A 16,905-nucleotide genomic window follows, 5' to 3' on the forward strand; every position below is an offset into this window, starting at 1 on the left:
ACAGTTTGCAATTAATCATTTTTGTATCTTTAATCTTTAAAAATTCAACATCACAATGCCAAGACAGCCAGTCAGATTCTGATGATCTAGGATTGCTTTTAATTAATAGTTTCCTTGTTTTAGAACCAGATATCTGTGGCAGTGACATAATTAATCTGAAACATTCCTGAATTCTGAGCAATGTCCTGAGTATGTCAGTTATCCTGAACTGTGATAGTTTTGTGATGTAGCTAAATCTCCTGCCCTGGGACTAAGATGAATCCACATCAAACTCATGTCAACTGTGACTAACTTCAAATTGAAACCCCGGTGCAAATTCATTGCATTAACCTTCCGTGTCATTATGTCCTCTACACTGATTGATTATTTAGTGTAGGTGTTTAAAATGCGATGCTTCTGGATTCAGGGCCTTCCCATTAACAATGACACTGCCAGGCAGCCGTTCAAGAACATTGTGGAAAAGACAACAGCCTCGCCCGAATAGAGAATGTCTCTTCTAACTGCAGACTATGGCTCTCTCTTTTGTGTTTTGCTTCCTAAGGCATACTTACAGAGCCTTACATAATACTGGTCTCTTTCACCATTAAATAGAAAACATACAAATATGATTTTATGATTACATCATTACTGATTAATGAATTGGTTCCATATCCACAAATGACCTGAATATACCATTTTGACCCTTCTCTCAAAACTCCCACTCAAAGCTGTGTTACAAGCACTAAAGCAATAGAATATGCACAGCCAAGGAAGATGGGCCCCCATCGCATAACCTTAAAGAAAAAGTCACCACCGTTGAGCTATTATAGAACTTTGGTTTTCTTTTAAGGGCAGTTTTTATGCTTGTGATGATGATACATATGGCGCAATACAAGGGCCCTTTGAGGGACAGTCCACGTTGGGGTGATAAGGAGGTGTATCAACAAGCCTACTTTATCACCTTTGAGAAGGGTGCAGCACCTGCTTCTGCCTGCACCTGGGCAGCTATGCTGGGTGGTGCGGTGGGGAATAGAAAGTGTTGCATAGCTCCACCCCTTCCCCACTCCTGGCACAGGCTTGCACTAGCAGTGTGCTAGCCCTACGTAGTCACTGTGATCTCTGAGCTAAAGGGCCATAAGGCGTCTGGGCCCTGAACAAGGACATAAAGGGAAGGATGATGAAAAGGTGAATCTTACCTCCCTCTGTCCACCTGTACAGGGGCAAGACACAGCCTAACTAAATGTGTTCGTAATCACAGAGAGGATTTCTCTGAGATAAATTTGAGTACAATCTTACTGTTCTGACACCTTGATAATTCCAGAAATTAGTCATTAAGGGAGTTGGGAGTGGGGGGGAAATCAGCTGAAGGAAGAAGTCTCTCCAGGGAATTGGAAGCATTGTTAGATCTTGCAGCTGTCTCAACTCTTGAAATTCCTTGATTTAATTTGCATTGCATATGTATTTATGCCAAGTGGTTTTAAATATGTGAAGGAAAACAAAACACAACACATTACACACTGACCTGATCTTACACTCAGAAAGGCACGTTCATCAGTTTTTAAAATGCTATATTCCCTTCTTGATGCATGCACACAGCTTTCACAAGAGGAAAAGATACCCCCAAGTACCTTTTGAGTCTTTTTTTTAATTATTAAGAGAAGTAAGTATGAAGTTTGCTTAAAGATCACAACCACTGAAATACAATGCTATGTGTGACAAGTTCAAATAGCTAAATTAACATCTTTTTTAACATACCGAGGTGTTCAAAACATCATATCTTGTACATCCCCTTACCATGCCGGTGCCTTTAGCTTAAATAGTTTTTCTGAAGCCTGGATCACTCTTAGGTGGTCATTGGCCAGGACACTGGCCCCCAAGAAAAATCCGACTTCCCAATAACTCTGCAGCTTCTCCAAATTCCCTTTTTTACCAAGCAGGCTACTGATCTTTACCCCTGTAGTGAATAAAATTTAATGGTAAGGTGGTTTTGCAGGCCAGTATAGAGGTTAACAATTATCTGATTTGTAACTTTTTCACTGCTCAAGTTACTGTATGTCAAGAAATACAAATACATAAAATGAAGCTCTAAACATTATGTAGGTTTCCATTTTGGGATAGCAAATTGATAATGAAGGGCATTAACAGAAAAACAATTAAACAAACTACTGTCTCCCCCCTCCCCCAGCCTGAACACACACACAGAGACCAAGCTCCTTCGAACACTAAAGGAAAATTACTAAACATTAAGGCTACACTCTGATTAAAAAAAATCTGTAAAACAAAGGAATCATTAAAAGGAGCTTTATTAAAAGCAATTTAGACTTTCCACTGCGAGTATTCAGATGGAAATTACATGCACCATATTGTTTTTAAACCCTTCAAAGCTTCATGAGAACTAAAGGTACCTCTTTTCCCCTTCCTATAGGCCCTTCAGGAAAGGATCAGGACAACACTGTAGGGACAAAGCTGCAGCTGGATCATCTATGTCCCTGCATGGACCTCATCTGTAAAGGTAAATTTGGGGCCTTAAAATACATAATGTAACTTTAAAAACTTAACAGATGCTAAAAACTGCACCTATTATGTTTTTTTGAGTTACAAGCCCCAAGTTTAAAGCCCCAAACTTACCTTTATAGACAAGGTCCCATGCAGTGTGAAGAGGTGATCCAGTGGGGTTCTTCCTGCAGTGAGCATCTTTTGTTTGGCAGGGAGTCCTACCCCAAGAAAAGACATCCATTAGTATTTATGTGCCCCCCTTCTGCAAACACTAGAGATTGTGGGAGAGCCTTGGGTTTACTTTGACCTGTTAATTCATGTCAAAACTACAAACTGCCTTGTTGTCACTTGGATTTTACCTCCTGTTAGTTACTAGGTATTAGGAAAACACATGGTGAGGACACACCTTTTTCCCTAGTGAAGACAAAGCTTCTAACTCCATTGTCTGTGTTAAGACCACCTTTCCCCCCTACAAGTGCTCCCTCCCTTTTCCAGCACTCGAGCCATTATATCACTCCTCCAACCCTTGCTCTCCCACCCATATCTTCTTTCTCTGTCCTTGCTCCAAAGACTCAATGTTTCTGGTGGAAATCCTGCAATGATACTGAAATTTGTCCTCTCTTCAACTCCACTACACAAGCTTTCCAAATAACTTTGTTTCTGCTTCCTGCGATACACCTGTCAAGACTTATATTATTAAACTGCAAATATTACGGTCCATCTAATTTACATTTCTTATGCTGTTTACTTTTTGCATATCGCTGATCCTAGACAATATAAATATTTTTACATTTTAAAAATATACACTCAATTTTCACTCACAGTGTCTGTCTGTCTTTAGGATTTTGTACTCTCTTACTAACAAGATGTTGCCATGTTTGAGTAGTGCACAGTGCAGGATAATGTTTAAATCGAAACCAAAAACATTTTTTTCCCTAAAATGAAAATATTTCTATTAACAATAGATTTTGTAAAGCCCTTTCTTTGTAATACAACTTGGGGCCTCCATTACTTCAGAGGAGCATGATATTTTTATGTCAGTATAGTGGTCTGGTATACTGTTTGCCACTATAATTTATTTCTATTACAGTAGCACCTCAAGGCCCTAATAAGGAATCCACGCCCCATTGTGACAGGTACTATGCACACACACACACTGCCCCATCCCAAAGAGCTTACAATACGACAAATTCTTGATTTCATCCTGTGGGCCTAATTCAGTATTCATTGTGCAAGAAAACTAATTAAAAATGGGACATTTTCTTGTATGGAGTATCTAAACAGGCCCTATATTAGTTCCACATGGGTTCCAGGCCCCAAACTATGGACTGTCTCCATAGCACTGAAAAGGGAAAAAATGATCTCCTTCAAGGTCCTCCAGTTTGTTTATCTTAAGACACGCTGAAAGCTTATGAATTTACTCACACTTTTGCCTCAGTCAAACTAGAATAATGTGCTCTCTTTTATAGAGCATGGGTTTTAGTGATGTTCTTAAATATGGCAGTGTGATATTGATATGTATTTTCTGTAAACAAAAAATTAATAATGAAGGATAATTGCATTCCTGTGAATTTCAGTCTCAGGGCCATTATCTATTTCCATCATTTCTCTTATCTGCACAGCAGGGATTATTTTGATTTCATCATCTTTACTCAAGTGCATGTTCTTTTACACTTACTAAACTTTCAAACTCAAGACAATGTTTTCTTTATGTGAAAGGGAAGCTTACCAACGTGTGTACAAAAGGCAGATTTTCCACAGTTCATTGTTAAAAAGATATTAGCTTTAAAAATTAATCAGCAAAAATGTAGAGCCTATTAATGCCATGTCAGAAATTATGTTTATAATATCAGGAATTTGTTTGCAGATTGTATGGAAAATAAGATATTTATCATACTCAGTTTTTGTCTGTGATTCTATATCCATAAGAAAAAGAATGCAGTCTTCTCATTAATAAAATGAATTGCTTTGCACGATCAAAGGTGGCTAAACAAGTTGCAACAGCTGCATCATCTGAGCATGCAAATCACATAACTTGCAGAGAATCATTATCAGCATCCTTGCAAAGCACCACGTTTGTGTTTTAGTCTCAAAAGTCTTTAAATTTCGTGATTCAAAGCAGTTAAATAACTACAAATCAAAATATAGCAAGCATGAAAGAGACTCACAAAAATTCTCCACAAGATCATTTCATCATTAACTCTTATTCTTCCACAATTATAGACTGAAAACTTCAGAAAGCAACTGTCTGATCAAATACAGATTGGGAAAAAAGCAGTTCTGCTCACTGCAGCTTTTTGAGTGACTAAAACTAACTGGCAATGTAATCAGATCCCCAAGTTGTGAATTCTGGTAATAGGTATCAGAAGACACACCATCAAAATAGCTGATATAATTTTGCTATATCCTCCACTTTCTTTCCCCAGCCTACCATCATCATCTCAGTCTCATCTGAACTGATTCTCAATCAACTTGTTCCCATGTATGCCCCAATCTCCCCCAGACACTGAAACAGACATTCTTTGGGCTATACAGCCTGCAGACAAAAATTTGGGTGTCATCAGCAGACTGAAAGCACTTCAACACATCTTGTGACTAACTCTCCCAATAGTCTCATATATGCATAAAAAGGTTGACAACAAAGACCATCCACATGAAAGAGCTCTTGGGGCAGAACAATTTCCCAGCATCATTCCTGTGGGTTCACTCCAAAAGAAAAGAATAAAACAATCTGAAGCCAATCCAGTCCTGCTAGGGTCTGAGGACAAATTAACACTTCTTTGGCACTGAAGGCAGCTGAGAGCTCTGATAATATCAGCAAGGACACCTGATCTTATTGGTCTCCAGTAGATTACTGACCAATGCAACAAGTGGACTGTGTGCTGTACCCAGCCTGGCTGACAAGTGTCAAGGAAGTCAGATGCTTCAAGTGGAAATCATATTTCTTGAACTTTGTCTTCTCTAACATACATACATAGCAACAGGTACATTTTAAAACAAAACACTATAATCCTATCAAAACAAGATACTCCACGGCCCACACCTCTCCCACTGGGGAGAGGATGAGAGAACAAAAATACATGACAGATGTTAGTCACATTGCTTAATGTGCTACTGGAAGGTGCCCAGATACTACAGTGATGAGGACAGCATCTGAACCTATATAGAACAGAATAAAAGAGAAGATGTGATCTGTGGAAGATGATGTGTCAAAACATTTTCAATCATCTGAATGACACACGGAAGAATACACACAGGTGGGCAACAGGAAATACCGTCGGAACCAAAGTTTTTGAGCAGAGGCTGAACAAGTGCTTTCTTAAGAGTGATGAACACCTTGCCCTCTTCAAAGAAGATGGTGACAAACTTCACCAGCAGATAGTGTAGTTCTTCAGCACCCATGAGCATCAAGGATCCAAAGTCAGGCTGTCCTATGAAGTTCTCCAAACACAGTCAGGGAGCAACACTGGCCAAAACTCAAGAAGATAGGGCCTAGCATTTGTGCCTTTGAGATATTGCCCTAACTCCCTGGAATGCAGGCAGTTTGATCCAAAACCAATTGGTTAGAGCGGAAATGTCTATGCATCAAGAAATGGCCTTATAATAGGAGAGACTCAAATAAAGCACTGAGTAAATGTAGCTCATATTAACCAGGCTGTCCACAACCCAAAACAGAGTTGCTGAGTGAAAATCTGCAGAGGCAAAATATTTTTTCTTTGCCTCCCACGCAGTCATGGACATAAGAACTCAGACTTCAGAGTAGGAGGCGATGGCATTGTATCCAGGCTTTGGATTAAAAAAATCCAACCCAAAATCTAAACCAGAGTATGGAAAGCCATGAGTTGAGACAACCACATGTGATAATCTAATAGTGGCTCTCACTGTCACAGGAGGGCAAAATGCCCGAAGAAACTAAACAGCTGAGGTATCCCTAAACAGTTCACCACACCAAACCAATACCTCAAACTTCCACATGCCACAAAACAATCCAACCTCCACATCATCATTCCTACAGCAACAGCCATCACCATCTATTCTCCACCCTCCAAAATGTCATTATCTTTAAAAATAAATCAGCATAATATCTCTATATTGTATGCAGTGTTATTCTAGCCATCTTAGTCCCAGGATATTAGAGAGACAAGATGGGTGAGGTAATAGCTTTTTAAAATATCTTTAAAATATAGAAGATAAAAGATATTACCTCACCCACCTTGTCTCTATAATATCCCTGTCCCCACTCTCCCCTTCTCTAACATACTACTGTTGCCGATACAGAGCTGGAGGGAGGTTGTCTCTCTTAAAAAGGGTACTCTTCTACCTGTACAAGTTAGTCTTTATGTGAGGAACAGCAGAGTATGTCTGACCAAGGCCACCTAGAGGTGGCTGAAAAATGGAATTTCCCTCTAATGGAAAGTTCCAAAATTTTTCAAAAAACAATTTCCCACTCAAATTGAGATGAAAAATCAAAATATCTTGGAATTTTTTTGTTAAATGAAATATTCTAAAATATTTATTTTCAGTAAGGACAAAACATTTCATTTTTCTTTTTTTTGACTTTTACATTATAATTTTAAACAGAAAAGTCCAATGCACTCAAAACCAAAAAGAATTTGATCTTGTTGAAATGAAATATTTCAACAATGTCCCATCAACATTTGTGCAATATATTCAAAATGTTTCAATTTGGTCAAATCAGCATTTTTTCTGACAGAAAACTATTCCACTGGCAGATTTTTGAACAGCTCTCATTAAGAGTAACCTCCACTTGAAACTAATGAAGGCTTTTTAGATAGGCAAATAGCAATTATGCAAAAAGAAAAGGAGTACTTGTGGCACCTTAGAGACTTACCAATTTATTTGAGCATGAGCTTTCGTGAGCTACAGCTCACTTCATCGGATGCATACCGTGGAAACTGCAGCAGACTTTATATATACACAGAGAATATGAAACAATACCCCCTCTCTCACAAATCTTGGGAGACAGGCCAGTCCTTGCCTACAGACAGCCCCGCAACCTGAAGCAAATACTCACCAACAACCACATACCACACAACAGAACCACTAACCCAGGAACTTATCCTTGCAACAAAGCCCGTTGCCAACTGTGTCCACATATCTATTCAGGGGACACCATCACAGGGCCTAATAACATCAGCCACACTATCAGAGGCTCGTTCACCTGCACATCCACCAATGTGATATATGCCATCATGTGCCAGCAATGCCCCTCTGCCATGTACATTGGTCAAACTGGACAGTCTCTACGTAAAAGAATAAATGGACACAAATCAGATGTCAAGAATTATAACATTCATAAACCAGTCGGAGAACACTTCAATCTCTCTGGTCACGCAATCACAGACATGAAGGTCGCTATCTTAAAACAAAAAAACTTCAAATCCAGACTCCAGCGAGAAACTGCTGAATTGGAATTCATTTGCAAATTGGATACTATTAATTTAGGCTTAAATAGAGACTGGGAGTGGCTAAGTCATTATGCAAGGTAGCCTGTTTCCTCTTGTTTTTTCTCCCCCCCCGCCAGATGTTCTGGTTTAACTTGGATTTAAACTTGGAGAGTGGTCAGTTTGGATGAGCTATTACCAGCAGGAGAGTGAGTTTGTGTGTGTATGGGGGTGGGGGGATGTGAGAAAACCTGGATTTGTGCAGGAAATAGCCCAACTTGATTATCATGCACATTGTGTAAAGAGTTGTCACTTTGGATGGGCTATCACCAGCAGGAGAGTGAATTTGTGTGGGGGGGTGGAGGGTGAGAAAACCTGGATTTGTGCTGGAAATGGCCCACCTGATGATCACTTTAGATAAGCTATTACCAGCAGGACAGTGGGGTGGGAGGGGGTATTGTTTCATATTCTCTGTGTATATATAAAGTCTGCTGCAGTTTCCACAGTATGCATCCGATGAAGTGAGCTGTAGCTCACGAAAGCTCATGCTCAAATAAATTGGTTAGTCTCTAAGGTGCCACAAGTACTCCTTTTCTTTTTGCGAATACAGACTAACACGGCTGTTACTCTGAAACCAGCAATTATGCAGGTTGGCACTTTCTTGTGACAGTGGAATTAACTCAGAAAATGTAATTACTCAGAGATGTAATGACCAAAAGTGGGTAGGTTCATGGGTTTATGTTGTATCTATAAGAAATCCCTGCCATCTGATGCCTAGCTGGAATACTGATTCACTACAGCAATATTCAGCAACATGCTGTGGAGAAAGAAATAGCTCTAGTAACAAAAATGGCATTTTTGCATGTGTTTGCATGTGTCTTGGGAAGTACAAATGGAAAAAAAAGTTTTACAATAGATTGAATAATAGATGTATAAACATCCTTTTCTCTGTGCATAAATTTCACTGGTACTTTAAATGCATGTATAAAATAGAATGCCATGTTATGTGAAACAATTTTATATGTATATATGTTTTAGAAGTAATATAGAACAATTTAACTGTCTCCCTCATATCTGTTTAATCTGTTTAATGTCACTTTCTACCAACCTTATTATCTAGAATGATGTGTCAAGGGTGTTCCATTAATATGGATTTGAAAGTGAGTCCCTGGCCACATGTCCCAATAGGATGTTTCTATTATCCAGATCCTGATAAAGTAGCTCTGATTAAACAGATTGACAGGGAAGACTGCCACCTACAGAAACTATATTGTAATAGGTTTCAGAGTAACAGCCATGTTAGTCTGTATCCACAAAAAGAACCGGAGTACTTGTGGCACCTTAGAGACTAACAAATTTATTTGAGCATAAGCGTTCCATTCTATGCATCCGATGAAGAGGGCTGTAACCCATGAAAGCTTATGCTCAAATAAATGTGTTAGTCTCTAAGGTGCCACAAGTCCTCCTGTTCCTTTTATATTGTAATATATATGCAAGTACTATTGGCTAGCCTTGACTTTGCATATCTCCTTAGATCTTACAAGATCATAGCATAAGGCAACAAAGTGATATATACAACTAAATCAAAGCACAAAAGGCAAATAGAAATTTAATTTCTTCTCTCCCATCCTACCCCACTGGAAGTCAAAGGTATATTTTCCCCATTGCTAGGATGACTTTCAGTTCATTGTCCCCCACTGTCCTGTATCACAGTGATTTACCTCCAACACTGGTAGTAACATGCCCCTTCAGGGACTAGCAAATTCTTTCCTAGGTCAACTGCAAAGTGAGCAGGTGATGAGGCCACTATACCCTCTGCTGGCCAGGCAGCAAGAGATAGGGCCCAGAGAACTGAACCAGGTCTCCACCAGAGCGCTAAACTCAGGATCACCAGGCAGGCTCGATGCCAAACCTTTTTAATAAGAAAGGCAGTTGAAGTGTTCAATTACTCAGTATCAAAGTACTCTGAACACATCCATTAGATTGTTTCCCCTATAATAGGGGGGGGGGGGAATCATGGATTTGATTTGCCTGTGAATCAGCAAACTATTAATTACCAACTTTCCGTAGCTCAAAAGAAGTGTCAAACTGGTGTCCAGCTGCCAGTAGGAGTACTGCATAATTAATTCCCGATTGCAATGTTGGCTCTGACTCAAATGCCTTCTTGAACCTAGAAAAAACAAACACACAAGTTTACTTTCTAAATAATGCAATCTAACAAGGAGTTCATTATACTTTTAGGTACTGTAAGTGCTTAGCTTCTGTTTGCACAATTAGAACCATCCATGCAAGTAAAAATATTATACTGTTCTCCACTCATGCGCCCTGCTTATTTTTAGGAGTCCAACATTTATATAATCTTCTCCCATTTCTCTCTCTCTCTCTCTCTCTCAGACACACACACACACACTCCCCCCACCCGCCAAAAAAATTTAAGACTGGTATTTAAAATGTAAAAGCTGTTGAATTTTGCCTGTTGAACTCGCTGCTTGATTTATAGAAAGCAGCCTAGAACTCTAATGAGATCAGCAAACAGACCCTGAAAGTCAAGATGAGTGATGAAGACTTAATTTGCTCTGTACTTTGACCTGTCTTTACTTTTTGCACTGTGAGGCTGAATGAAATGAGGAAGGAAATATATGCCAGCAAATTTATTTCTAGTAAAATACAAACAAAAAAATCCTCCCACCAGCCCCAAACTCATATTAACTAGAATGAATAGCTTGGCTTGCATAAAGCATTTCACACTCAGGCCTTTCTATTACTTTGCTTAGTGCTACAGCTGCTTTGAGGTTTGGAATCCTTATTTCTCCACCGATCTTTTGTGCTATCTTCATCATGCAATGGACAGGAAAAGAGAAAAAAATACTGATGAAATAATTAGGAGAAATGGGGAACAACATTTTTTGTTGTTGTTGTTGTTCCAAATATATAGAAACCTGTTTGTAACTTCAACTCTGGACTTCTAAACAGTATTTCATTTCTTCTACACAACACTGTCTAAATATGCCCAAGTTTGACCTGTATACCCTTAGTTCTTAAAAATGAAGATAGCTACTATGCATCTGTTTAAAATGTAGAGCCATCCACACAGTTAACAGGATAGAAGCACACAGACAAAGGAAATGTAAATTAATCTAAGCAGAGTATCTGTCTATACAGGTGCACCCACCATCCACAACCGAAAGATTGGAAAGGGATAAGACAAGGGAAGCAAGGGAAGATCCTTGTTCGGACCAAATCAGCATAGCCGCTCCTTTTTTTAAAAAAATGCAGTTAGTACTTATGGTAGGAGCTGGTGTAAAAGTCCTGAAAACTGAAGTCTTCTATTTATATACAGGAAAGACATACCACAGACAGCGAAAATATCACTACACTGCTTTGTTAATATGTTTTAGCCTCAGCTGAGAGATCAATTCTGAGGATGACTGAGTTCACTTCTGTAACTGTACTGTCATTCTTTGTCCTTCCTCTGTTATGTGTGCCAATTAGTGTCAGCTGTGGTGGCGGCTTTTGGAATGTGCATAAGGAAAGTGGATCAGGCAACCAGACACTAGCTCCTTTCACAAAGTCCTCACCCAGTCTCTCTTTTAGTTCTGTCAATTCTGTGGGCATCAATGGTGTCATATGCACCAACGTTTCTGCCTGTTGGACCTCCAAGCCCTGGTCTACCCCCAGAGTTGTATCAATACAACTAAAGGTAACTTTTTATACTGTTTAGTTATAATCTGTATAATATTTGTGTGGGGACACACTTACATCGGTTTAAACCTGGCTTATAGCAATGGAGCTTGCACTGGTAAATTTACAGATGCAAGCTAAACTGAAATAACTGCTTTTTTAACAGATATGGCTCAAACACAAAAGTTGCACCAGTTTAACTTAGCTGATTTAAGTTAAATGTGTACAACTGCTATGTGTATGTAAGCTTTAAATATCACTGGTTGTGCCTACACAGAATTGTGAGCACAAAGTTGCACCTCCACTTATTTTCATCTGCAAACTTTAGGTGCAAAGCAGGAGGTCAGGTTTTAAAAATCTGTATCTAAAGTTATGACACCACGTCAAGTGAGGCAATTACAAATGCCACCAAGATAATGAAAGCTAACTTTTAGGAAAATGTTACAGCACTCACATTGAATTAGGGAGGTAAAAGAGCAAAGAGTTGGATTGAAAAGACTGATTTATTGGTGGATCTGATTTACAATATCAGTAATGCAACAGTTCAACAAAAAAAAAAAAGTCAGTTAATTAACCTGCTATCTCTATTCTCATATTTATAGGAAAGATTTATGTCCTTCCATCTTTTATGTTAAGAAAGGGTACTTCCTTCCCTCTTTATTTCTCTGGAATAGGCCAAACATTTTTCACACTACTAGCTGGTTGTAAAAATGATTCTTTGGCTTTTAACTAGAGGAAATGTGATTATCAACACAAACACACACACACACAGAGCTTTTCACACAAGCATCCTGCACAGTATGATTTCATTTTTTCCTCCCACAGAGAGAACAACAAAATTCTGTTTATAAGTCATAATATACATAATGTTATAGCTACAGTAACAGTGGTATCCCTAATGAAATCACTAATGTACAAGTCTGCCTATTCTTTCCTGGACACATCATAAGCATTTCTACTACTGTGCATTAGAGAACAGACCCTCCTGGGCTACTGAACCAAAGAGTCAGACAGTGTTTAATATTCTTTTATGCACAGGCAGGTAATCCGCTTTGCCACTGACTTGCTTTGTGATCTTGGGGAAACCACTTGACTTCTGTGTCCCAGTTCCCCATCTGTAAAATGGGGATAATAATGCTTACTTCAACATAATTAAGCACTTTAAGATATCTGGAATTAAAAAGCTCCTTAAGCATTAAATATTATTATTAATTAAAAACAGTTTGAACCTATTAGGTTAGTTATGTTTGAGCCTCTCACTGCTTCTCTCTTCATAGCTATGAATGACGAGGAAAAAGCAAATAATTTAACAATGAACTCAACATTATTTATGCTACTTCACCCATCATTTTGCCCAGTTTTATATTCAAGTCTATCATTTTATCGACCTTAAAACATCAGCTCACACACAAAAAAAGGGGCATTTAAATGACAATCTTGAAAAATCTCACAATGGCCATGGCTCAGAGGAATTAGTGAATGACACTTTTTTTAAAATCAAAAGTTATGAGCTGGACAAAACGTGCTGTATTCTTACTTTCCAATGTCATTTAAAGATTCAGTAGTGGTCACATATCTGTGATGTATTACAGGCGTTTAAAAACTGAGCTTGTTTAAACATACTGCTATCATGAACTGCCCCCTGCACTAAAAGTATACAGAAAATATAGAAAAAAGAAATTTGCTGTTAAATTCTCAACTTCACTTAAATACACACACACACACACACACACACGTGCGAAGACTGGAAGCTGGTGATTTTTGGACCAGAACTAAAATCTGACATAAAGAACATGCCCAAGCTAAGCACACATTGTATACATTTACGAAGTAATTGAAAGGAAAGAAGCCCATGATGGCAATAATCTACAATTGAGGCTGATACCTCAGTGTGCTCCTCTCAGCAACTAAAAGCTCAACAGACAAAATAAGGGAGACAGAGCAATAATCTATTCTCATTTAGTGAGAGCTCTCAGTATGTTCAGTATGGTATTAAACTACAAAACCAGAGAAAAAATCAGTGCCTGTCCCCAAATTAGTCAGACAGTACAGTCCAGGCACACAACACACAGGACAATCAGTAGTATTTCTTTTTATGTAGTGTAGTGTATGCATACTACACAGATGGTGTAAAGGTTTTGTCGTCTTGAACATAGGACAGCTATGCTAGTCACAAGCAGGGAAGTCACAAATGAGTTGAGTGGTTCACCCCAGTCAAGTGCCAATACTATGTTACACCACACCAACACACATTCTATCACTTATGTATCATAAAAAACACTCTTGAATTTAGAGTTTTTAATTATTTTGAGACCATTTTTGCTCTCTTTCCACTGGAACAACTAGATTCCCTTAGTATCATGAGTCCCACTTTACAGGCCTCTGAAGAAGAAGAATATTATAACTAATACTTTCAATACACCTTTAAAAGTGACCTAAGGTAGCTTGTCTATACAAAAAATCATCACAGTCTGGTATTTTAGGACATTCCTGGGGTAGATTCAAACAGAGTTCATCCCATTGGAAAGCAAAGAAAATCCCCTTTTCCAGTGGTATAAAGCTCCCACTTTTAAACCAACACAGAGCCACTGATTATCAGCTCTCAAGCCTGTCACTGGTACAGGACTATTACCCATCCTGGGCTTCAGATTACAGCAATTTACGGGGGAAATTCCACATCATGGGGGAAGGAAGGAAGGAAAATTCCTAAGGTGAGGGCTATTTGAAGCTACTCAGGGGTAAAGAGTGTTATAAGAAGTTCCTGGAGATGGATTTATGGACAGAGGACTCACTCAGCCCCAATGAATAAACTATGCTCATGTGATAGAATAAGAGCTTTAATATGGTCATTTTAGAATTGTAAATGATTGGGGTTAGTGCTGTAATACCTTCTTTGTGAAAAATTAAGCCTTAAGTAAGATTTGTTTTTTTTAATCCCAAGAGGCACAAAGAGCAAGAATACTTACCAGGATGTCCCATTGTCTCTGCTTTCTATGTCTGTAAACCCAGAGTCCAAAAACATATCTTTGTAGATTCGTCCCACCAGGCAGTACATATCTGAAGCTACCTGAGTTTCATGTTGTACCAGGGGTATCATAATTTCTAAAGCTTTCTGTCTATCTCCAGGTAGATTTCGCCTATTAAAAAAATACATAGATGAATATTTTCACTTAAAACCACTAGAGTAGAAGGTAAGAACTTCCCAAGATTTTCTTACACTGCATTAATACGCACATACACTTTTGGCTGGTGAAACATCTCTCAGAACCAGGCCATGGACCTTTTCCCCTTTAGGGAGGGCCACTTTTTTGTACCATTTTATAAACCCTCTCCAACAACATACCACTTGAGACAGCTATTATTTTATGAGAAAAAACAAAACAAATAAAACCCCAGCAGCAGTTCTCAGGTTGCATGATAAGAAACACTAAGCACGTGCATGCTCTTTAATATATTAGGAGGGAAACAATGATTTTTAATTTGGATTGTAAGGTCTCTTCCCCTCTATCTTTTGAGCATAAAATGAATTCCCAAAACACATCAAATTCCCAGGAAAATAAAAATAAAAGGCCTAAGGGAGTAATATAACCCACAAGAAAAATATTTCCTATGAGAACACAACATACTGTGAGCATTAGATACTTCCTGATGACTCATGATTTGGATACTAATCTTCACTATCAAAGTTTTATAATTTGTTTAAATGAGACTTAATTCTGCAATGAAATAGCAAAATGGTTCATTTCTCAGCACAGAATATTCTCAGTCTTCTTTGGTTTTGCCCATTTGTTTGTTTTTTGGAGAACTGTGTAGATGACTAGGTTTACAGGGTCCAGCTTCAGTACAGGGGGCTGGACATGACGACCTCTTGAGGTCCCCTCCAGCCCTACATTTCTATGATTCTATGATGCTTCCATTAAAGTCAACTGGCAAAAATCCCATAGGCTTCAATATGAGCAGGACTGGGACCAACATAAAACAAACGTTACTTAAATGGAGATATAATAAGGGAATATTCTTGCATTTGTGAATTGTATCCTGACTTTGAATCTGCATGGTTGGGATTTGCATCAAACATAAGAGATCAATACAGGGAAGCAGATCATACTTTCAGTTACATCACAGGTTAACTTTTAACTACAAATGCAATTGAGTCTGAAGAAAAGCAGGTGCAGATCAGAACAGTTAGACTGCTTCAGCAGTCTGTTAACTAAAGAATCATGCAATTTTTTTTTTAAAGACTTTCACCACAAGGATGGGAATTTTGCTCAAGTAAGAAATTAGGCCCACAAAGAACACCAAGGAAAAAAAAAGCATTGTGGACTTTCAAGTACAACAGGTCACATTCATGCAAGCTGCATCGCTCCCAAGTTTTGCCTGGATTTCTAGATAAGAACTTATTGCAAGTGACCTTCAAAATACTGTTCTCACATCGGAGAGATATTTCTTAAAAGCCACATATATCACAGAGCTCTGTTTTCTCAATGTTAGAAGTTTAGGGGCTAAGGACTTTGGGCTTGTGAACAGAATTTAAAAATGGATTGGATTAGTTCAAAACTAACAAGTTTCTCTCTCTTTAAGCTAATTACTTGGACTATTATTTTTTAAGGCCAAAGCAGGTGTTGAATGGCTTCTCAAAACTGCATCAGCTAAAGCTGCAAAAACAAAACAAATATAAAAATACATCAATCATTTTTCACACAAGCTCCCTTTCTATAGCAGCTGTGCAAACTCCCGATAAGGTGAGCTAGCCAAAAAGCACATTGTCCCTGCAATGCAAACCACTGACTTGAAGCAACTGTCAAGCTACTTAGTATAGCACTGGACACCAAATCTGCTTCCTCCATGGTACTCAAAAGAGCTCATGAAATGTGGCTGAAAAAGAAAGCTACACAGCAGGATATGTTTAAATTAAACAGAACAAAGCGATCTCTAAGTGATCAAAGAGGAAAAAATACCTGCAAAACAATGAACTGCATTTCAGCAGATTTCTGGAGCACACAAGAACAATAGGCTATACCCCACTCTGCACTCAGCCAACCTATACAATTGTATCAGCCTGGTAAGAAAGCAAATAAAAAAACTCTGTTCTGGGCACCGGAACTACAGAGATGCTCCACCTCCTAAGCACCCCATTCCAAATTTCAGCCGACCTGTCTCCCCCTTCATTTGGGTCAGCCAGACTGGGTACACTGTCATAGCTCTATGGCTGTTGTAAACTCCATAAGCGGTTCCAGGATGGAACAGCAATTGGTTTCCCTTTTTTGTGTTGTGCAGACTCTCCCATCCCTGCTTACTGCTGATGAGCAGCTGGAGGCTCCTGTCTCTGACTGATGGTTGTAGG

At 38.7% G+C, this 16,905-nt stretch overlaps 1 protein-coding gene across 4 annotated transcripts in view; it reads right to left on the reverse strand.

Annotated features, from left to right (window-relative positions):
- The window catches only part of MAP3K5 (mitogen-activated protein kinase kinase kinase 5), a 156,527-nt gene that overhangs the window by 59,257 nt on the left and 80,365 nt on the right, over nucleotides 1-16,905 (reverse strand). For 3 of the 4 annotated variants that reach the window (XM_073337411.1, XM_073337414.1, XM_073337410.1), the window contains 3 exons: nucleotides 14,528-14,698; nucleotides 9,938-10,050; nucleotides 1,774-1,933 (listed from right to left, as the gene is read on the reverse strand). In XM_073337411.1, the coding sequence (XP_073193512.1) occupies nucleotides 1,774-1,933; nucleotides 9,938-10,050; nucleotides 14,528-14,698 (444 nt within the window). The remainder of the gene's footprint in view (nucleotides 1-1,773; nucleotides 1,934-9,937; nucleotides 10,051-14,527; nucleotides 14,699-16,905) is intronic. The other variant, XM_073337413.1, reaches the window with a different exon arrangement.

This window comes from Lepidochelys kempii, chromosome 3 (assembly GCF_965140265.1).
Source record: "Lepidochelys kempii isolate rLepKem1 chromosome 3, rLepKem1.hap2, whole genome shotgun sequence".
Classification (NCBI taxonomy): domain Eukaryota; kingdom Metazoa; phylum Chordata; order Testudines; family Cheloniidae; genus Lepidochelys; species Lepidochelys kempii.